Source organism: Salvia splendens, chromosome 9 (assembly GCF_004379255.2).
Source record: "Salvia splendens isolate huo1 chromosome 9, SspV2, whole genome shotgun sequence".
Classification (NCBI taxonomy): Eukaryota; Viridiplantae; Streptophyta; class Magnoliopsida; order Lamiales; family Lamiaceae; genus Salvia; species Salvia splendens.
Window position 1 is genome coordinate 27,099,846 of NC_056040.1, and position 17,975 is coordinate 27,117,820.

The following is a 17,975-nucleotide window of genomic DNA, read 5'->3' on the forward strand; positions in this document are numbered from 1 at the left end:
TCTGAAATGGCTTCACCGTTATCGTTTTGCAAAATTCGGCTTAGGTAATCAGCCACTTTGTTCTCACATCCCTTTTTATCCACTGCTTCCCAATCAAACTCCTGTAAGAGGAGTACCCATCTGATCAATCGCGGCTTCGATTCCTTCTTTGTCAAGAGGTATTTGATGGCCGCATGGGCCGTATACACTATCACTTTAGACCCTAGCAGGTAAGGTCTGAACTTCTCGAATGCGAAAACCACCGATAGCATTTCCTTCTCGGTCACGTCATAACTCCTTTGTGCCTGATTTAGAGTTTTGGAAGCGTAGAAAATGACGTAACTTTTTCCTTCAATCTTCTGCCCTAATACTGCCCGCACAGCATAGTCACTAGCATCGCACATCACCTCGAAGGGGTGATTCCAGTCGGGGGCACGTATTATTGGGGAGCTTATCAATCTATCCTTCAGAAATTGGAATGCGGTTTTGCAGACATCTGAGAAGTCAAACTCCACATCGTTCTGAAGAAGTCTCGTTAGAGGCTGGGCTATTTTCGCGAAATCTTTGATGAATATTCTATAGAACCCAGCGTGCCCCAAAAAGGCTCTGATCTCCTTCTGGTTGGTTGGGTATGTGAGTTTTGCGATGATCGCTACTTTTGCTAGGTCGACCTCGATTCCCCTGCTTGACACTACATGTCCCAAGACTATCCCTTCAGTAACCATACAATGGCATTTCTCAAAATTCAGAACCAAGTCCTTCTGGCGGCAACTTTCTAATACCCTGTTTAGGTTATGCAGTCCTTGATCGAAATCGTCCCCATAGACAGTAAAGTCATCCATGAAGATCTCAATGCAGTCTTCCAACAGGTCCGAGAAAATACTCATCACGCATCTCTGGAAGGTGCCCGGGGCATTAAAGAGGCCAAAGGGCATTCTCCTGTAAGCGTAAGTGCCAAAGGGGCAAGTGAACGTCGTCTTCTCTTGGTCATCCGGATTCACAGCGATCTGGAAATAACCGCTATAGCCATCCCGAAAGCTGAAATACTGCTTCCCTGCCAATTTCTCCAACATTTGATCAATGAACGAAAGAGGGAAGTGATCCTTCTTCGTAGCTTGATTCAACTTCCTATAATCTATGCACATTCTCCACCCAGTAACTGGCCTTGTCGGTATTAATTCGTTTTTTTTTCATTTTTTACCACCTGAATCCCTCATTTCTTAGGCACCATGTGTACTGGGCTGACCCAGTTACTGTCGGGAATAGAATAGATAATCCCGATTGAAACCAACTTGACAATTTCCTTCAGCACCTCTTCCCTCATGTTGGGGTTGAGTTTCCGTTGTTGGTCGCGGTGTGGCTTGGCTCCTTCCTCCAATCGTATGTGATGCATACATAAGTTTGGGCTGATGCCCACTAAATCTGTCAGCTTCCAGCCAATAGTCTTCTGATTTCTTCTTAATACTTCCAACAATCTGTCTTCCTGCCCCTGGGTCAAGTGGCTGTTGATGATAACGGGCATTGTTTCGCCCTCACCTAGGTAGGCGTACTTTAGATGTGCTGGAAGAGGTTTCAATTTCTTTGCGGGTTTTGGCTCTTCATTGGGCAGAGGGTTCTCTGCTGCCTCTTGTTCCAGTGGCTTGCCTTGATCAAGCCGTTTTGCTAAGCTAGAAACTTGAGCTATCCTACTTGACCCAGCTGGCCTCGGGCGCCCGCAAAATTCTGATATTGCTTTCACGGCGGCCTGGTCGTCCATCTCTCCGACTTTCATGGTATCGTACCACTCTTCCACTTCTTTTTCGACCTCCTTATCTGCAGCCGAGTCAGTGAACTGTCTCTTTAATAATTCTTCCTCCAAATACTCATGTACCAAGGGCTCAGTCACATCTATGGAGTATACGTTTTCGCCGTCAGCTGGCTTTTTCATGGCTTCATCAATATTAAACGTATACTGCTCTCCCTTGAAATCCAGGCTTATCGTCCCATTTCGGACGTCTATAATAGCTCTTGGAGGAGAGGTCACTTCTCTGGATTACGGTAGAGACGTTCTCGTCTGTAATTAGTCTCCCTTCCTCATTAACCTTCCTTGCCAGGTAGTCTTTAATGAACTTACTGATCGGGGGGCATTTTTAACGCCGTCAAGAGCGGTACCTTCACATCCACGTCCTTGAACATACTTGCCACATCGATTGTGGCATCCCATTTCCTTGTCACCATTCCACGGTACGGATAAGGCTTAACCCTTTTATTTTCTTCCTTCTGACTTTCTTCCGAGGCCACACCTCCCACCTTCTCCTTGCCCTTTTCTTTTACTTGATCCACTCTACTAGATTCTCCCTCTCCCTCACGGCTTTGTCCGGAACCAGTTGCTGGAGATATCACAGGATGGCTGGAGCTTTGGTAGACTTTTCCCGACCTCAAGGATACTTCACTAATATTCTCATGACCAGGTGGTTGTATAGTGGCTTCATTCCCCTTCAACTCGCCCAGCGACTCTGCAACTTGAGAGAGTTGTTTCATCAGCATTTCCAACGCCGTCCGCTGCTCTTTCTGAGCCTTCTGGATTTCCCGCATCGCATCATTTGGATGGTGCGGTACCAACATATCTCCGTGGCCTTCGTTGGGGTGTCGGTTGTATCTTTGATTCGGCGGTCCCCCACTATAGTTGGGCTGCGGGTAGTCAGATTGCCCGTAGTGTTCTTGCTGATATCGCGGCTGGTTTTACTGTTGATTTCCAGGGTGCTGATTTCCCCATAGGTGTAGTGGGATGTACATGACCATCTGGTTGTTCGGCTGCTTCCCTGGTTGCTAAACTAAGGGCCTTGCTGTCTGTACCCCCAGTTTCCCTCCGGTTGTCTGCTTGACCAGTTGGGTTGTCCCCCACTAGACCAGTTTCCTTGAGGTACGTTCTGTATTCTGTTTCCTCCAGAGTTTGGTCTATCCTGGATCCGTGCGGGCCAGTTGGGTTTCCCTTCAGAGGATTGTACTTGCTGGGTTAATAACTGGAGCGGTTGGCCTTGATTCTGATCAGTCCATCAAAAATTGGGGTGGTCCCTCCATGGAGCATCTCTCTGCTTCCCCTGGATCCAGTTGCCATTTGCGTTCCAGTGGCCAACGACATTTGCTTGGGCCTGTGGCTCTACCTCAGGGGGAAACTCGCAATAGTAGTAGTGATGCTCTTCTGGTGGTGACGGTTGCGGCACATACTGTGGCTCTTTTGGTGTAGGTGGTGGAGGTGGCCTGACTTTCTCTACTGCCTCTAACAATTTTTTTTTCAAATCGAGCCTCCAACTTTTCATCGTTCCGCGCCTCTGCCACGTGCACTGCTCATCTCCTATACTGCCCTCGAGATGTCTCATACGACTGCTTGGCCTCAATAAGCCTCTCCAGGATATTTTTGGCTTGGCTAAATGCGGTTTTCGAGAAGTCCCCTTGAGCTGCGAGGTTGAGGTCGTTCTTACTATCCACAGTGAGTCCACTGTAGAAAACAGAGTAGACTTCTTTCTCCTCCATCTTGTGGTTGGGGCATGCTTGAAGCAAACCTAGGAATCTGTCCCAATACTAGCCGAGGGGCTCGTCGTACTCCTGCCTAGCCTCTGTAATCTCCCTTTTCAGGGCACTTGTCTTCGATGCTGGAAAGAAGCGATCGAGAAATATCATGTGGAACTCAGCCCATGTCCTGATGGAACCTTCTGGCAGCCTTGACAGCTAGACACCCGCATCGCCCTTCAAAACGAAGGGAATAGCTTTGAGCCTGTAATCTTCGGATGTGGATCCAGCCGACACAGGCTGAATATCACTGTATCCGCAGAATTTCTCCAAAAAAGCGTACGGACACTCCTTCGAAAGACCGTAGGCTCCCTGTCGTCATGAGCGTGTAAAGAACCGATTCCAGAGTCATTGTCGGTGAGGGCCATCTTGCTTCTGCTTGTTCAGGTGGTGGGGGTTGTGTGTTTTACTCGGCGGCTGCTGCTGCTTCTAATGCGGCTCTGTAACGAGTGGTGACAACTCCGGCTTCCTGGACTCTCCAATGAGCGTTAATCTCTCTGTATAGAAAGGGGTGATTCCAGTGTCCACCGCGTTGGTACCTTCTCATCAACAGTGAAATACAAAAAATGAGAAAACAAGGAAATAAAACTATATACACCTACGCACTACGCACAAACATAAAGTAATACCATGCTTCCCCGACAACGGCGACATTTTGGAAGGGCTTGGAAAGAGACGAAAACGCTATTAGAATGCGGATCAAGTTATATGGAATGATAACCGAACCGGTCGGATCAGTTAGCAAATGTCGTTGCCACTTAATCACTGCAGTCTTGCTCCCGCTCTTCCTTCCTTACCAAAGTAATTTGTAAACTCCCAATTTTACACAACTTTAATAGTAAAGCGGCAAGTTCGGGGTCGATCACACAGAGAAGTTGGTGTGTCGAGTGTGTGAGTAGTGAACAGGGGGGTTGGCTGTTGCCACGCTTTAACTTGGGTGTTTTAACTACTGTTTTTACTCTAGGCAGAATTAAACTAGCTAACTTGATCAACGGAACTTTAACTACTTGGTCAAGTGAATTACAGGTGATAGCGGAAAAGTAAATGCGCGGATTAAAAGCGAAAATAACTTTTATTAAACTAAAACTGAGTACAACGTGAAATTTAAACTAAGCTAACACTTCGGAAACTAAGAAAGCGGTAAAAACTGAGATGAATATCAGCGGGAGACTTAAGATAACGCTAACAGAAATGAGTAATCTGTAGCGCTCCCTTCGGTCGTCTTTTAACTAAGCTATCTGGAGAGCTAAACTAAGCTAGAGAACTGAACTAAATTAAACTAGAGAGCTGAACTAAACTAGATAACTAAACTAGAGAGCTGAACTAGACTGAAAGTAAAGTATCGGATCCACTCTTTGTGATGACACACCCTCTATTTATAAGCTCGATTCTGCCTCCAGCTGGATAACGATCTTGACAGGGAATATTCACTCATGCTGAGAATGAGTGCCTCATTGATTGCTACGTGCCCTTTCTTCTAGAATGACGACGCTTTTGAGTAACAGATTCCTGACTCAGCTCCGTCCTTGCGTCTCATAAGCTAGCACGTGCCCCCTTCTAGAACGTCGTCCTTGATAACAGAATGGTGCTCCATATCCAGCTCATTTCCTCACGTGTTCTTCTTCTAGAAGCCAGCGGTCCCCGCCTAACTGCTTGATCACTCCCCCTTGATCAACTCCTCCGATTCTTGGCCTTTTATCGCCTTTTGTACTTGCTTGATCAGTTCGGCCTTGCTACCTTGGTCAAGTGGCATTTCTGCACATTTAACACTTGTTTTGCGCCATAAACCGATTAAGTAGCATACATTTTACCCTTAAACCGATGCATGAAATGAGTCTAATCACTCACTCCTCGGGAGGTATAAAAGTATCATGACATAAAAGTTTAAACCATCCATAGTCAACACCATCAGATCTACATGAGGATTAGCAACATAATGATTAAATTATTCCTTCACGACGTGCACTGAGACAACTATGTTAACACTAAACACTTTGATCTCGTCCGTTTTCACATTTTGAGTCCATAAGTGTATTTAATGAAGCAGCTCCACTTCTCACTTAAATATGTGATTCTTTGTCAAGTATCTTGTCATACTCAATCTCGTTGGGATCTTTAGTAATAATAAAAGTCATATACTTAACCTCACCGCTAGACAAGTTTTTCACACTCTCTTGCTCTCATGAGGTATAAACATAAATGGGAGTTTGACACAAACTCTCACAGATTAGTTTTCCAATTGAACCAAGTTCTTAATATCTCTAGTCATCATAGTTCGGTACCACTATAATATTCTTAACATTTTCTCTGGCAATTTATTCATATGATCTCTATTTACCCCTTGGTTAGTGAGCTACTAGATTATACAATGACTTCACATAGTCAATTTAAATAATCCATGTTGTGATCAAATGTCTCACAGTATATCTCACCGAGGAATATATTGAGACTTACCATTATATAAATCACTCTTTCTGCTTCCAATAGCAGTTTGGCTATTATAGTGAATCAATACCAGAGGCACTGGCATCGGCCAACACAATATGTCTTCCAGAAAGTTTTCAAGTTATTCGACTTCTTCACCAACTTTATTTAAATCTATGAGTTCTGATTTCATGGTTGATTAGACTATACACGCCTGTTTCATAGATTTGCACGAGACAGCTCCATCCCCAATAGTAAACACATATCCACCTGTAGAAAGCGGATCTTTTCTGTTATCAGTTTTTAAATATAAACACATCCATCAAATTCATTTGTTTAAAAATCATTATAACATCATATAATCTAATTTTAAATCCCATTATAATATATTTGTTTTAATTCATATAGGGACTTAATCAGTTTGCGTACATTTCTTTCTTGTCCGTGTACTACAAACCCTTTAGGTTATTCCATATAAAGTTCCTCTTTGAGATCACCATTTAAAAATGCAGCTTAACATCCATTTGGTGAATAACAAGATTGTGTAGAGAAGCAATCATTAGAACACTCAAATGGATCCTTGTTACATGAATAGGTATCGAAAAAATAATACCCTTCCTTTTGTTTGAAATATTTGACCACCAATCATGCCTTGTATTTGTCAAAGGCCCCCAATGCCTAAAATTTGCTCTTAAGAATCCATTTGCATCCTAAGAATTTACAACCTTCGGGTAAATCAACTAACACTAAAATGTGATTTTACAAAATAAGATCAATTTCTCGTTGAACAGCTTCTCGCAAGTGCGACTCATCTGGTGCAGCAAAAGCTATTTTGATCAAAGTTAGTTCTTCATCTAACGTTGAAAGCAATATATTCAGGACCAAAAGTCTTTGGTATCTTGACCCTACTACAATCCCATATGGGATTTTCGAAATTCCCATCTTTATTTCTCTCTAATAACTGTCTCAGTTCTTGTCATATAATTAGTGTATTAAGGGTTAAACCATGGATCCATGGAGGTTGAATTAGGTCACATATTTGTACTTTAACCAATTAAAATTAAGCCTCAATTTAATCCTAAGTCACACATAATACTCCAACTGCCATAAAATAGTCATCTTTTTCATCTTAGTCCGTCACACAAATCTTCCATTTTTGGTAAGTTTCTATCTCTTATGAGGTGACCCCATTTTACACAAAAAAAATACTCCAATCATTTTTTCTTTATATCACTCTCTTACTTTGCCAATTTGAAATTAAAACTTGTGTCGTTCCTAAAGTCCTTTTCTGGACACATGGAGTATTATTTTCAACCAATATAAAAATAATATTAACTGTTAGTGCAATTGATACACATGGAATTTGCACATTTTTAAGATCAAGATTTGGCTAGTATAAGTTGCACATCATGTAAATTGTATCCATTATTGCATAGATTCTATAATTTGATATGTTAACGTGTTTATGAGTTTTAAAAGAAAATGGACTGAAATTTATGAATTCCAATCAGTGTCTAATGAATACTATTATCTTTGTCTTCGAAAGAGCTTCGCGTGGATATCTCGCACACTTCAATCGGAGTTTCGTAGACAAAGTTATAGCTGATTTACGAAGACTGCTCACAACCAAGTACAGCTCAACGTGCCCCAATCTCTAGATGATTCGCGATCTCTAGATGATTGTTGCCTTTTTGAAAACCAATCTTTTCTTTATTGAAGATATACCTTATACTTCCACCACCCACCAAAAATAGGCTCTCATAGATGAACTACACGTGTTTTACTACACGTGTTTTAAGAGTGACCACAATAGTACAGCAGTGGCGGTTTATTGCAAGCCGCGTAGGCGCCGTGGAGGTGAGAAGACAGTCGAGGACCCGGCTGCGACGGGAGGGAGGGAGGGAGGCGGAGCGCGGCGATCAATTTATTTATTTATTTTTTAATTCTTTCATTTTTATCTATAAAGTACCTATTCCCAATTCAATTTTTTCATTTCATTCCTATCTCAAATCTCAAATTTTTCTCAAATCCACTTTCTCAATTAAAATATACCAACAATTGATGAAATAATATGAGGTGTGGCTGGACAAGTTTTATGTGGCTGAGACATGGCTGTGATGACTAGGAGAACAAGTTTTTTTTTTTGTGTCTGTGGCGTGGTTGTTCCACTATTGTGGACACCCTAATGAGAAATTGATAAATTAAGTGAGTGAATGAGTGGGTAAAATATGAGAGCGAAGAAGAAAAAGTGGATAAATTATGAGAGAGAGAGAGGAAAAAATGTGTATAGAATAATGTTGATAATTTGAGAGAAACTTTCTATTTTTGGATGCAACTATTTTTTGTGCACACTCTAAAATGGAAAGATGAGACTATTTTTTTCGTGTACAGAGAGAATAGGATTCAATTCCTACCATATCTCAACTATTTTCAAGCCTATAAATACCCTTTTCCAACATGAATTCATTCAACTCGGAGCCTCCAAGCCTTCCATACTTCGCACATAAATTCATCTATATTTCATAGAAGCTTTAAAGATCAAGGCAAGAAGAACTGAAAGCATCAAGATTCAAGTGACTAGTTTAGTTTTATCTGTCTGTTTATTTCATGTTTTGTACTTTAATTATTATTTGCTATTTTATCTATAAATAGCTAAACCTTATGAATAATAAAGATTTAAGAATGACTCTTTATGTTTATATTAATTTAGTTTTTGATATTCAAGACTTCATTTACTTTATTTAATTCTATGTGATAATGTTTAGTTTGTTAGAAAAAATCAATGAATGCATGATTAAATGGTATGTGAGGGAATCGAGCACGAGTACTTTTTAAGGGTATATGGAAATAGTGACCTGTTTTTTTTATTGATAACCTGGCAATCTACTTTCTCTAGTAATTGAGAATAATTAATCCAGTTGTTAAATATTCCATATCTTTAACTATTACTCCCTCCATCCAAGTATAAGCAATACACTTTTTTTAAGCACTCATTTTAACAAAATGAGCATTTAATAGTTAAAGTGGAGAGTGAAAATAATGTAGAGAAGACTAACTTATAGTGGGACAGAGAGAGTATTTTATAAACTAAAATAGTGAAATTATATCCATGAAATTCCCTTTGTTTGCCTAATAATCAATTGTTTAAATGGCTTATTTACTTGTTTATGTATAGTTTTATAATTTAAAAATCCAAAAATCCCCAAGTATCCGGATAGTATATGACACTTAGATTTTGATAGACAATTTGCAATCTTTTTTATGTGTATTTGATATTTGTATTGATCTTTAACTATACTGTATACTTGCAGTTGGTTTCATTACTAATAAAAAGTATATTAAATTATGTAAAATTGATTTTTTGACCATTTTTAATGTTGGAGAGAAATATCAGTTTTTACATATAATTATTGGTTTATTCTATCAATATCCCTAAATTAATTAATGCAATCACTTCATGATAACTAGGGTTGTCAAATCGTGCATGTTGGATAAAAACTCAGCCCTAAAGGTAACCATGCGCTTTAGAGAAATTTCCTAGCTGTATTACTAATAGAGTAAGTAATTGTCGTCTTCAACGTCTTAAGCACAAATCGAAAATCGTTATTAAAGATCAATACATCTCACCAAGTGGGATTAATTAATTATTTCATGAAACTTTTGCCCATAAACTGACGTGGATGGTTAATATTTGTCACGTCAACCTTTTTCCCAATCCTACCCTAAAAAAGATTGAAATCCTTATCTTCATGCATCGAGTCAATGGTGAATAGAAAAACCTGAATAATTTGTCTTCCACAAATAATTATCAATCGCTAAGCCTAATTATTACTCCCCTATCTCAAATAAGATGTAATTTAGATGACACAGTTTCAATTTTAATTTATCCTAAATAAAATGACACAGTTTTATTTTGAAAACTCTCTTTCTAATTAATATACTTAACCACTTTTTCTCCTCCAATTAAAATATTCATCCCTCTATCTTTCTTTACTGAAAACTTACATCTCTCTCCAATTAAACACATTAACCAGCAACTTCTACAATCCTGTGTCGACTAAGAAATATGTCATTTTCTCTCTTGGAATGGGGCTCCTTTTGTAAAGTTTGACCGGAAGATTTGGATGTCATTGTTCTTTATCATTCCATGGTCTATTTGCAATATCCGAAATAAGGTGGTCTTTCAAGGCTTGAATCCGAATTTGGATTTTGAAAAAAGGAAACTTTTCTGGCAGCTTGGCTTGTGTACTCAGGGCTGGTGTCTTGATTTTCCCTTCTCTTCAAAACAAGCTCTCGAAAAATTAAATGATTTGAGGAGATAGTCAGACAAAAGACAGGACCCATAGCTAGGACGAACTTGTGAATGGTAGTCAGGTTTGACAGCTATATCCTTGAGTGAGTTGTTTGGTTTTATGCTGGTGTTGGACTGTTTTGTCACTTTTGTGTGTTTGATATTGGGACTTTTCGTGGGCGACCTTGTCTTTGGTTTTACTTTATGTAGTTGGACAGCTGTTTATTTGGCTTCCCAAATTATTTTCTTCCAAATCCTCATTATCTTAAAACTCTTAATCCCCAAAATCTTTATCTAGATTTTCCTATAAATATTAATACCTTAGTATACATGAGTAACTAATTAAATCATCAGAATAATTATATATAGGTTTACTAGACAATCGGTCGTGTATGATTGGTCACTCGATATTTACCACATTTATATTATGCAAAGTGTTTGCTCACATTTCTTGCAATTTTGATGGAGCATATTCTTATACGTATAAAAACATATTTACATACTTTCATGAAGCTATTGATTTATATGATGGAAACAATTAAATGACGGCAATATATGTTTGAAAAATGTGTGTTATAAGCTGTTGCCAACTAGTAAAAGATAATGATGTTATTTATACACTTGCCATAAAATTAATATGCCAAGTACAAGAGAAAATATTACACAATGTGTCAAGAACATTAAAATAAATTATATAATAGTAAAAGTTTGGTGACAGAAAGTACTTGACCAAAGAATTGAAAGTGACATAATGTTGGAGGACCATCATCTTACTAGTAAAAATGGCCCATTAATTGTTGTCCAGTTGGACACTCAATTATTTGATGGCAAGTAATTAATGCCATTTTATTATATTTTCCAAACTAGCCAATTATAAAATTAGAAGGAAGAATAATGAGTATCACCTGTTCTATATATAACAAGCATCAAATTTTGTCTAGTATATTTGTTTTGTCACATCTAAATTAATCCTACCCACACTGATAAGCCTCAAAAACAACACAATTAACTAACAGACTTACAGACCTAATCAAATCAGAATAAATCAAGATTACGCCCCAAAAGAAGCTTTCTTCAAGTATCAAGAAATGAAAAATCTGTCAAACATGATAATATCAGCAGAGTTTAGAATTCACATGTTTTTTATGACGGATATTGCGCCTAATATTACGAAACTTTTTAAAATTTTGTTTTTTTCCATGAACTTTGAACTTGACATATATTATCATGAACTTAAATAGTTGTTGAATTTTTCCAACTAGGGACATTTAACCATATCATATGTGATGTAGCAACAAATGAAATGTAGTCGGACTTTATCGCTGGTGGAAAAATTCAACAACTATTTAAGTTCGTGATATTACATGTCAAGTTCACAGTTCATGGGAAAAAACAGATTTTAGAAAAGTTTCGAGATAATAGGCGTCAATATCCAATTTTTATTATTGTGTCAAGCCTGATTCAAACTCGTAATTGTTAGAGTTCGCACGTACGTTGTCATCGTGTCAAATCCATCTTGTTTTCTTCGATGCGTCTGCTTAACCATTGTTGCCTCAACCTGCTTAAAACCTCTGTTTCCTAAAGTCCAGAAACAAATCAGTCATCAGCAGACAGTTGTGAGAATAGAATAAGCCCCAATCTTTCCTTGAAAGCTAAAACTAATATATACTTTGTTAGATAAAAAAGAGAAAAAACTATAAAATCTGGTTGCATGCATGTTGAATTGATTACTCTCATGTCATTACCTTAGCTGTCTCTACCTTGTCATATACCTATCCCTTTCCCACCAACTCATATCCCCAAGCTTATTTATTTTACTTAAAACCCCTATTTAAACCCTTTCTTCACTCTCATCTCATGATGCACACACCACCAACTTTTTTGATACAATTCAAAGCACAATTAGATTGTTTTTGAAGTTGATTTACCTAAGATGAAGATGTTCCCTATGCTTATCCTGTTGCTAGCAGCCTTTGCCGGGTCAGCTCTCGCTGGCCGCAATTTCAACCAAGATTTCGACATCACATGGGGCGAAGGCCGGGGAAAAATACTCGATGATGGGAAGCTTCTCACCCTCTCCTTGGACAAGGCTTCCGGTTCGGGATTTAGATCCAAAAACCAGTATATGTTCGGTAAGGTAGACATGCAGATAAAGCTCGTTGCCGGTAACTCTGCTGGCACGGTCACGACCTACTACGTTAGTATACAACTATACACTCTTTCTCAACTGAACATATACATGTCCATCTTGTTGCTTACTCATCCTCTTGCTATTTCTCTTTCAGTTATCTTCTTTGGGACCTAAACACGACGAAATTGACTTCGAATTCCTTGGCAACCTCACGGGGGAGCCTTACATCCTGCACACAAACGTATTCGCACGAGGGGAAGGTAACAGAGAGCAGCAGTTCCACCTCTGGTTCGACCCCACGAAGGACTTCCACACCTACTCCATCTTGTGGAATCCTCTCGGCATCATGTAATTTCTTCGCGATCCTCCAAAAAAAATAGACCAATTTTATTATATTGGGCAGTCCACCAAAATTAGACTAATTCTAGAAATAGAAAGTTTTAAACCAATACCAACCTTACACATCATTCTAAATGTGGACCCCACAATCCACTAACAATACTTCCACCACATTTCCCCCCTCTCTTACTTTACCCGTTGTACATTAAAACTCGTGTCATTTATAACTTTGCCTATTTTTGTGGACGGAAGTAGTATTACATACTGAAACTCAGGTGGTGTTTCAATGTGCAGATTCGCAGTAGATGGAACCCCCATCAGACAATTCAAGAACCATGAATCGAAAGGGATACCTTACCCCGAAAACCAGCCGATGTGGATCTTCTCAAGCCTCTGGGACGCGGAAGACTGGGCGACAAGAGGGGGGCTCGTCAAAACTGACTGGACACAAGCCCCTTTCACAGCCTCCTACAAACACTTCAACGCGCTGGCTTGCACGAGCCCTTCCGGCTCCTGCTCCAATAACTCATCTGCCAATTCGTGGTTCTCGCAATCACTAGACAATCTCGGGATGGAAAGAATAAAATGGGTGCAAAAGAACTACATGATCTACAACTATTGCACCGATTCTAAACGCTTCCCAAATGGATTTCCACCAGAGTGCTCCATCATATGATACAATAACAGAACTTGTCATGGATTCCTATTTGTCTGTGATCACTCGAACCAATTCTTGTGCTCGGAGGTTATGATGATCCCCTGCTGCACGTATGTATACAAGTGTTCGTTTAGTCTTTCAATAATGTGTTGAATAACAGCAGCAAAGCAAGCATTATGCATACAAATGTGGTTTCAAAATTTCAAAGATGCTGACACAACTGAAGGCACAAAATATCTTACAAGAACAACTATTTAATTATCTGAACAAACTAAGAGGCTTAAGGTTATGAAAAATCGAAATCCGACAAGTTTTAGTTATCATATGACATCGCAACACTTTAAAGTTGAAGCCGAATGCTTTAAGTTTCAAGCACTAAAAAGCCAACATAAGAAGATTATACTGCAGAAGAATGTCATCAGAGCATCAGATTGATTAGATTAGAGTCGGGACAATAAGCTGGAGTACTTGTATTTTTCTGCAAAAAGAGCACGAAGACCGAGCATGAGCACATCACTAAACACTCCATTAGACTTCACCCTCATAAACCTACCCATTCAATTGACAGAGAGATGAAAATTACAATGAGAATAGCAAGATTGCTTAAAGAGCTATGTATGATCAAATCAATTTCATCTATAAAATTACGAAGAACGTAAATCCTGTTTCCAGATTAGTAATCACGGAGATGAAAATTTACATGTTTCTTTAATTTTATACAGAATCTCCTCTGCTACGAACAATAGTATCAAGAATCAGTATGAACATAAAAGGATAACTTAGGACCTGCTGCGAAAACATATACAACAATGTATACTGTCTGAGCAGGCAAAGAAGGGACAAAAGTGTGTGCTGAATTATTATGAAGAGTCCAAAGTAAAATGCTGATTAATAGCATTAAAGAGAAATTGGAAAACCACAAGCAAAATGAAGTAGTTCCATGCAGCTAGCAAGTCAAATGCCTACTCAATATGCTCAGATAGAGAAGTTTAATTCATCTTCTACATAAACTTTTGTTGGCTAGATGTGTCATATCAAAATGAGAAAACCTACCATTTCCTGAATGATGTCAGAGATGAGATATATGGTTCAAGGTGAAGACAAGTCACAAGATTAAAGTGGTTTAAATACAAAGAGAAATCATTTGTAGCACAGTTTTTATATAAACACACTTTAATCTTCTGACTTGTGCTATACTTAATCAGTTAATTTGTATTACCTCATTACATGAGTTTATCACATCATCAAATAGGATATTCAGTTAATTTAAAAGTTACTTATAAAATGTGCAATAGATTATTACTTCAAAGTAATTTACATACATCGAGTCAGTTTATATTACTTCATTTAATACATAGCTAACTTCATTATATGAAATCAATTCTTTAACTTCATTTTTTACCTTCGGTATGAGGGATTTCAAAAGAACTACTTGCATTCTTCTTTGTTTGAGGGGAAGGATCACCTATACAAAAGAAACACAGAATAAATTTACAACATATCATCCATAATTATAGATAGTTCACATGGAATACTTTGTTACTTTATATTACTCCATCAGAATATATCACTACTTCAGTAGTATGTGCATATACTTCATATAATAAGTATAACACTTCATTCCATGAGGTTTGTTACTTAATACGCAGTTAACTTCATCATATGAATTCAATACTTCATGTATCTATGCTTTAAATTCATTTTTTTACCTCCGGTATGAGGAATTTTAGTAGAACTACTTGCATTCTTCTTCGTTTGACGGGAAGTTTCACCTATACAAAAGAAACACAAAATAAATTTACAACATATCATCCACAATTATAGATAGTTCATTGACAGAGTTTGTTACTTCATTATCATAATTTACTACTCCCTCCGTCCCAGCCTAAGTGAGACGTATTCATTTTTAGTACGTCCCAACCTAAGTGAAACGTTTCCTTTTCTGGCAACAATCAACTCACTCCCCTCTCTTACTTTATTCTCTCATCTCTCCTACTTTATCTTCTCTCTTACTTTATTCTCTCTTTCTCTTTCTTACTTTATCCTCTTTCTTAATTTTTTCTCTTTCTCTTTCTTACTTTACTTTCTCTCTTACTTTACTATTAATAATTTAATTCACTAAACACCACTACCTAAATTCTTGTGACAAAATAGAAACTTCTCGCTTTGGCCGGGACGAAGGGAGACTTCATTTTACAAATTTACTACTTCATAGGTTTATACAGTAGGGCTTTAACTTCATTCTATCAAATTACAACTTCATAACAAATAGGTTTTATACCTTCTGGCATAGGAACTTTGCTTCCAGCATCTGCATCGGGCTTGCGAGTTGATTGTTTGTCCAGCTTTGATTTAGCCGCCAGCTTACGAGTAAATTGGAGTACTATTTTTACGAAAATCAGAATCCAATTTAGGAATTAGATGAAATAAATTAAGATTAAGAACTCTGTAAAACTTCAAAGGTGTATTACCGTCACTAGACGTTCAGCCAAAACGCAATTGGTGTCCATTAACTTCGGTCGATGATTTGCGTGTGTCAACCATTTCGAATCAGTGGATTGGGGATGAATCAGGGGTGAATCGACTATAGTTGAATCAGCTGGAGATGTCGTCGATTGTAGTCGGGGCAGACGATGTTGTCGTCGATTTGCAGAAGAACAAGATGTGAAGGCGTCGATTTGCAGAAGAAGAGGAGCGGGAAATGAGAAAGGGTGGGTAATTTTTTTCAGAGGCACAGCAGCGGGAATGAGAATGGAAAGTAAACCATGAAATTTTTACCCTAAATGCAATTTGACCTATATACCCCTGGGTTGAAGTAAATTGTGTACCTAATGAAGGAGCGAAATTAATATAACATGGTCTCATCTCATCCATTAAAAAAATAGATCTAACGACCCCAATTTGGTCTCTAGTTCAACGTTAAGAAGTGGATTTGTGAATAATTGATGCACTTTATATTAGCACTAAATAAACCTGCAAGTATACAGAGTATATATACAAACACAAATTGTCTACCTTCTACTAAGCTTCTTCTACTATTTGGAAAACCGAAAGATTTGAGATTCTTGAAAATAAAAACTTTTAAAAACAGAAATAAGCAACTAATGCAAATAAAACACAGAGATAAAACATACTCCCTCCGTCCCATTAAATATGCAACATTTGCTTTTCGGCACGAGATTTTATGCAGTGTTGTTTTGTGAGTTAATGAAGAGAGAATAAAGTAAGAGAGAAGAAAAAGTAGAGAGAGTATTATTTTCATTTTTAGAAATGTTTCATTTTTAATGAGACAGACCAAAAAGGAAAACGTTTCATTTCTAATGGGATAGAGGGAGTATGAGATAAGAGAATTCCAGGGATGTGCTTTCACAGTTATGGTTATGCAGATTTGATGAACTTTTTATTAGCACTATAAATACCTGCAAGTATACAGAGCAGGAATAGTATAGCTAAAGGTAGTACCGGATATCGATCACGGGGAAAACAATCACAAACTGTCTGCCTTCTACTAAGATTCATTCACTATTTGAAAAACCGAAAGTTTTGAGAATTTTGAAAACTAAAAACAATTTGAAAGCAAGTAAACAACTAATTGCAAATAATTAAAGAGGTAAAATATGAGAGATAAGAGAATTCCAGGAATGTGCGTTCACAGTTATGATTATACATATTCCAACTACAATACCCTAGCACAGTTTATACTTCGATAGAACGAGTCACATAAGTTTTGCCCATGCAGCACGAGTGTAGATTACTAACACTAGGGTTGTCAATCCTAGATCCGTAACTCCTAAAAGCTCCTAAGACCCTTGAAAAGTCCTCACTCTCAATTAACAATGTCGTTTTAAGGGAAGCTAATTGTAGTGTCTACTAAGTGGATCTAACTCGCCAACCTTTGGTGGAGCGGTGATTACGCGTGATCAAGTTATATGGAAAAATAACCGACCGAGTGGATCAGTTAGCAAATGTCGTTGCCACTTGATCAAGGCGCTTATCTATCTCACAAAAATATTTATAACTCCCTAACATGCATCCTACCTCTAACAACAAGCGGCAAGTACAGGGTCGATCCCACAAAGAAACTTGTGCGTTGAGTGTGTGTTTAGTGAACAGGGTTCGGCTGCTGCCACGCTTTAAGTTGGGAGTTTTAAACAACTGGATTAAACTAGGCGGAATATAAACTAACTACTGCAAGTAAGCGGCAAACTGGAATAAAAGATTTAACTACCTAAACATGCTACGAATCTACGAAACACTTTTCCATTCAACATAATGAAAGTTCAACACTGGATCTGAGATTTTTTTTAAAGATAAAGATTAAATTAGAACAGTAGACGAAAATTACGAAAACAAATAACTTTGAGATTTAACTCAAAACAGAATTGTGAAGAAGCGGAATACAAAACAAGAACGTTTCTTTGACTACGCAACAAAACGAAATTAAGCTAAGCAACTAGATCTAGAGTATGAGAAAGCGAATAAGGCCGAGAGATCCTCGGTCGAAAACTTGAGACGGCACCGAACAGATCTGGGTTTCTTTGTCTCTCCCTTCGGTCGCTCTCCTTTTAACTGACCATTTCTACTCTCTAACCTAGGCTATTTTG

At 38.2% G+C, this 17,975-nt stretch overlaps 1 protein-coding gene across 1 annotated transcript; it reads left to right on the forward strand.

The window, feature by feature from the left end:
• Positions 1-12,008: 12,008 nt before the first annotated feature.
• On the forward strand, positions 12,009-13,554 carry LOC121749002 (probable xyloglucan endotransglucosylase/hydrolase protein 23). The gene is made up of 3 exons (XM_042143609.1): positions 12,009-12,440; positions 12,529-12,722; positions 13,008-13,554. The coding sequence occupies exons 1-3, from the start codon at positions 12,177-12,179 to the stop codon at positions 13,387-13,389; spliced, it is 840 nt and encodes a 279-aa protein (XP_041999543.1). The 5' UTR covers positions 12,009-12,176; the 3' UTR covers positions 13,390-13,554.
• Positions 13,555-17,975: the final 4,421 nt, after the last annotated feature.

Excerpts from the sequence above, each read along its gene's own strand:
- LOC121749002 (XM_042143609.1), top strand. The coding sequence starts at position 12,177 with ATGAAGATGTTCCCTATGCTTATCCTGTTGCTAGCAGCCTTTGCCGGG. Across the intron at positions 12,441-12,528 it reads GCACGGTCACGACCTACTAC|TTATCTTCTTTGGGACCTAA; the intron begins GTTAGTATACAA and ends TTTCTCTTTCAG. Across the intron at positions 12,723-13,007 it reads TGGAATCCTCTCGGCATCAT|ATTCGCAGTAGATGGAACCC; the intron begins GTAATTTCTTCG and ends TTCAATGTGCAG.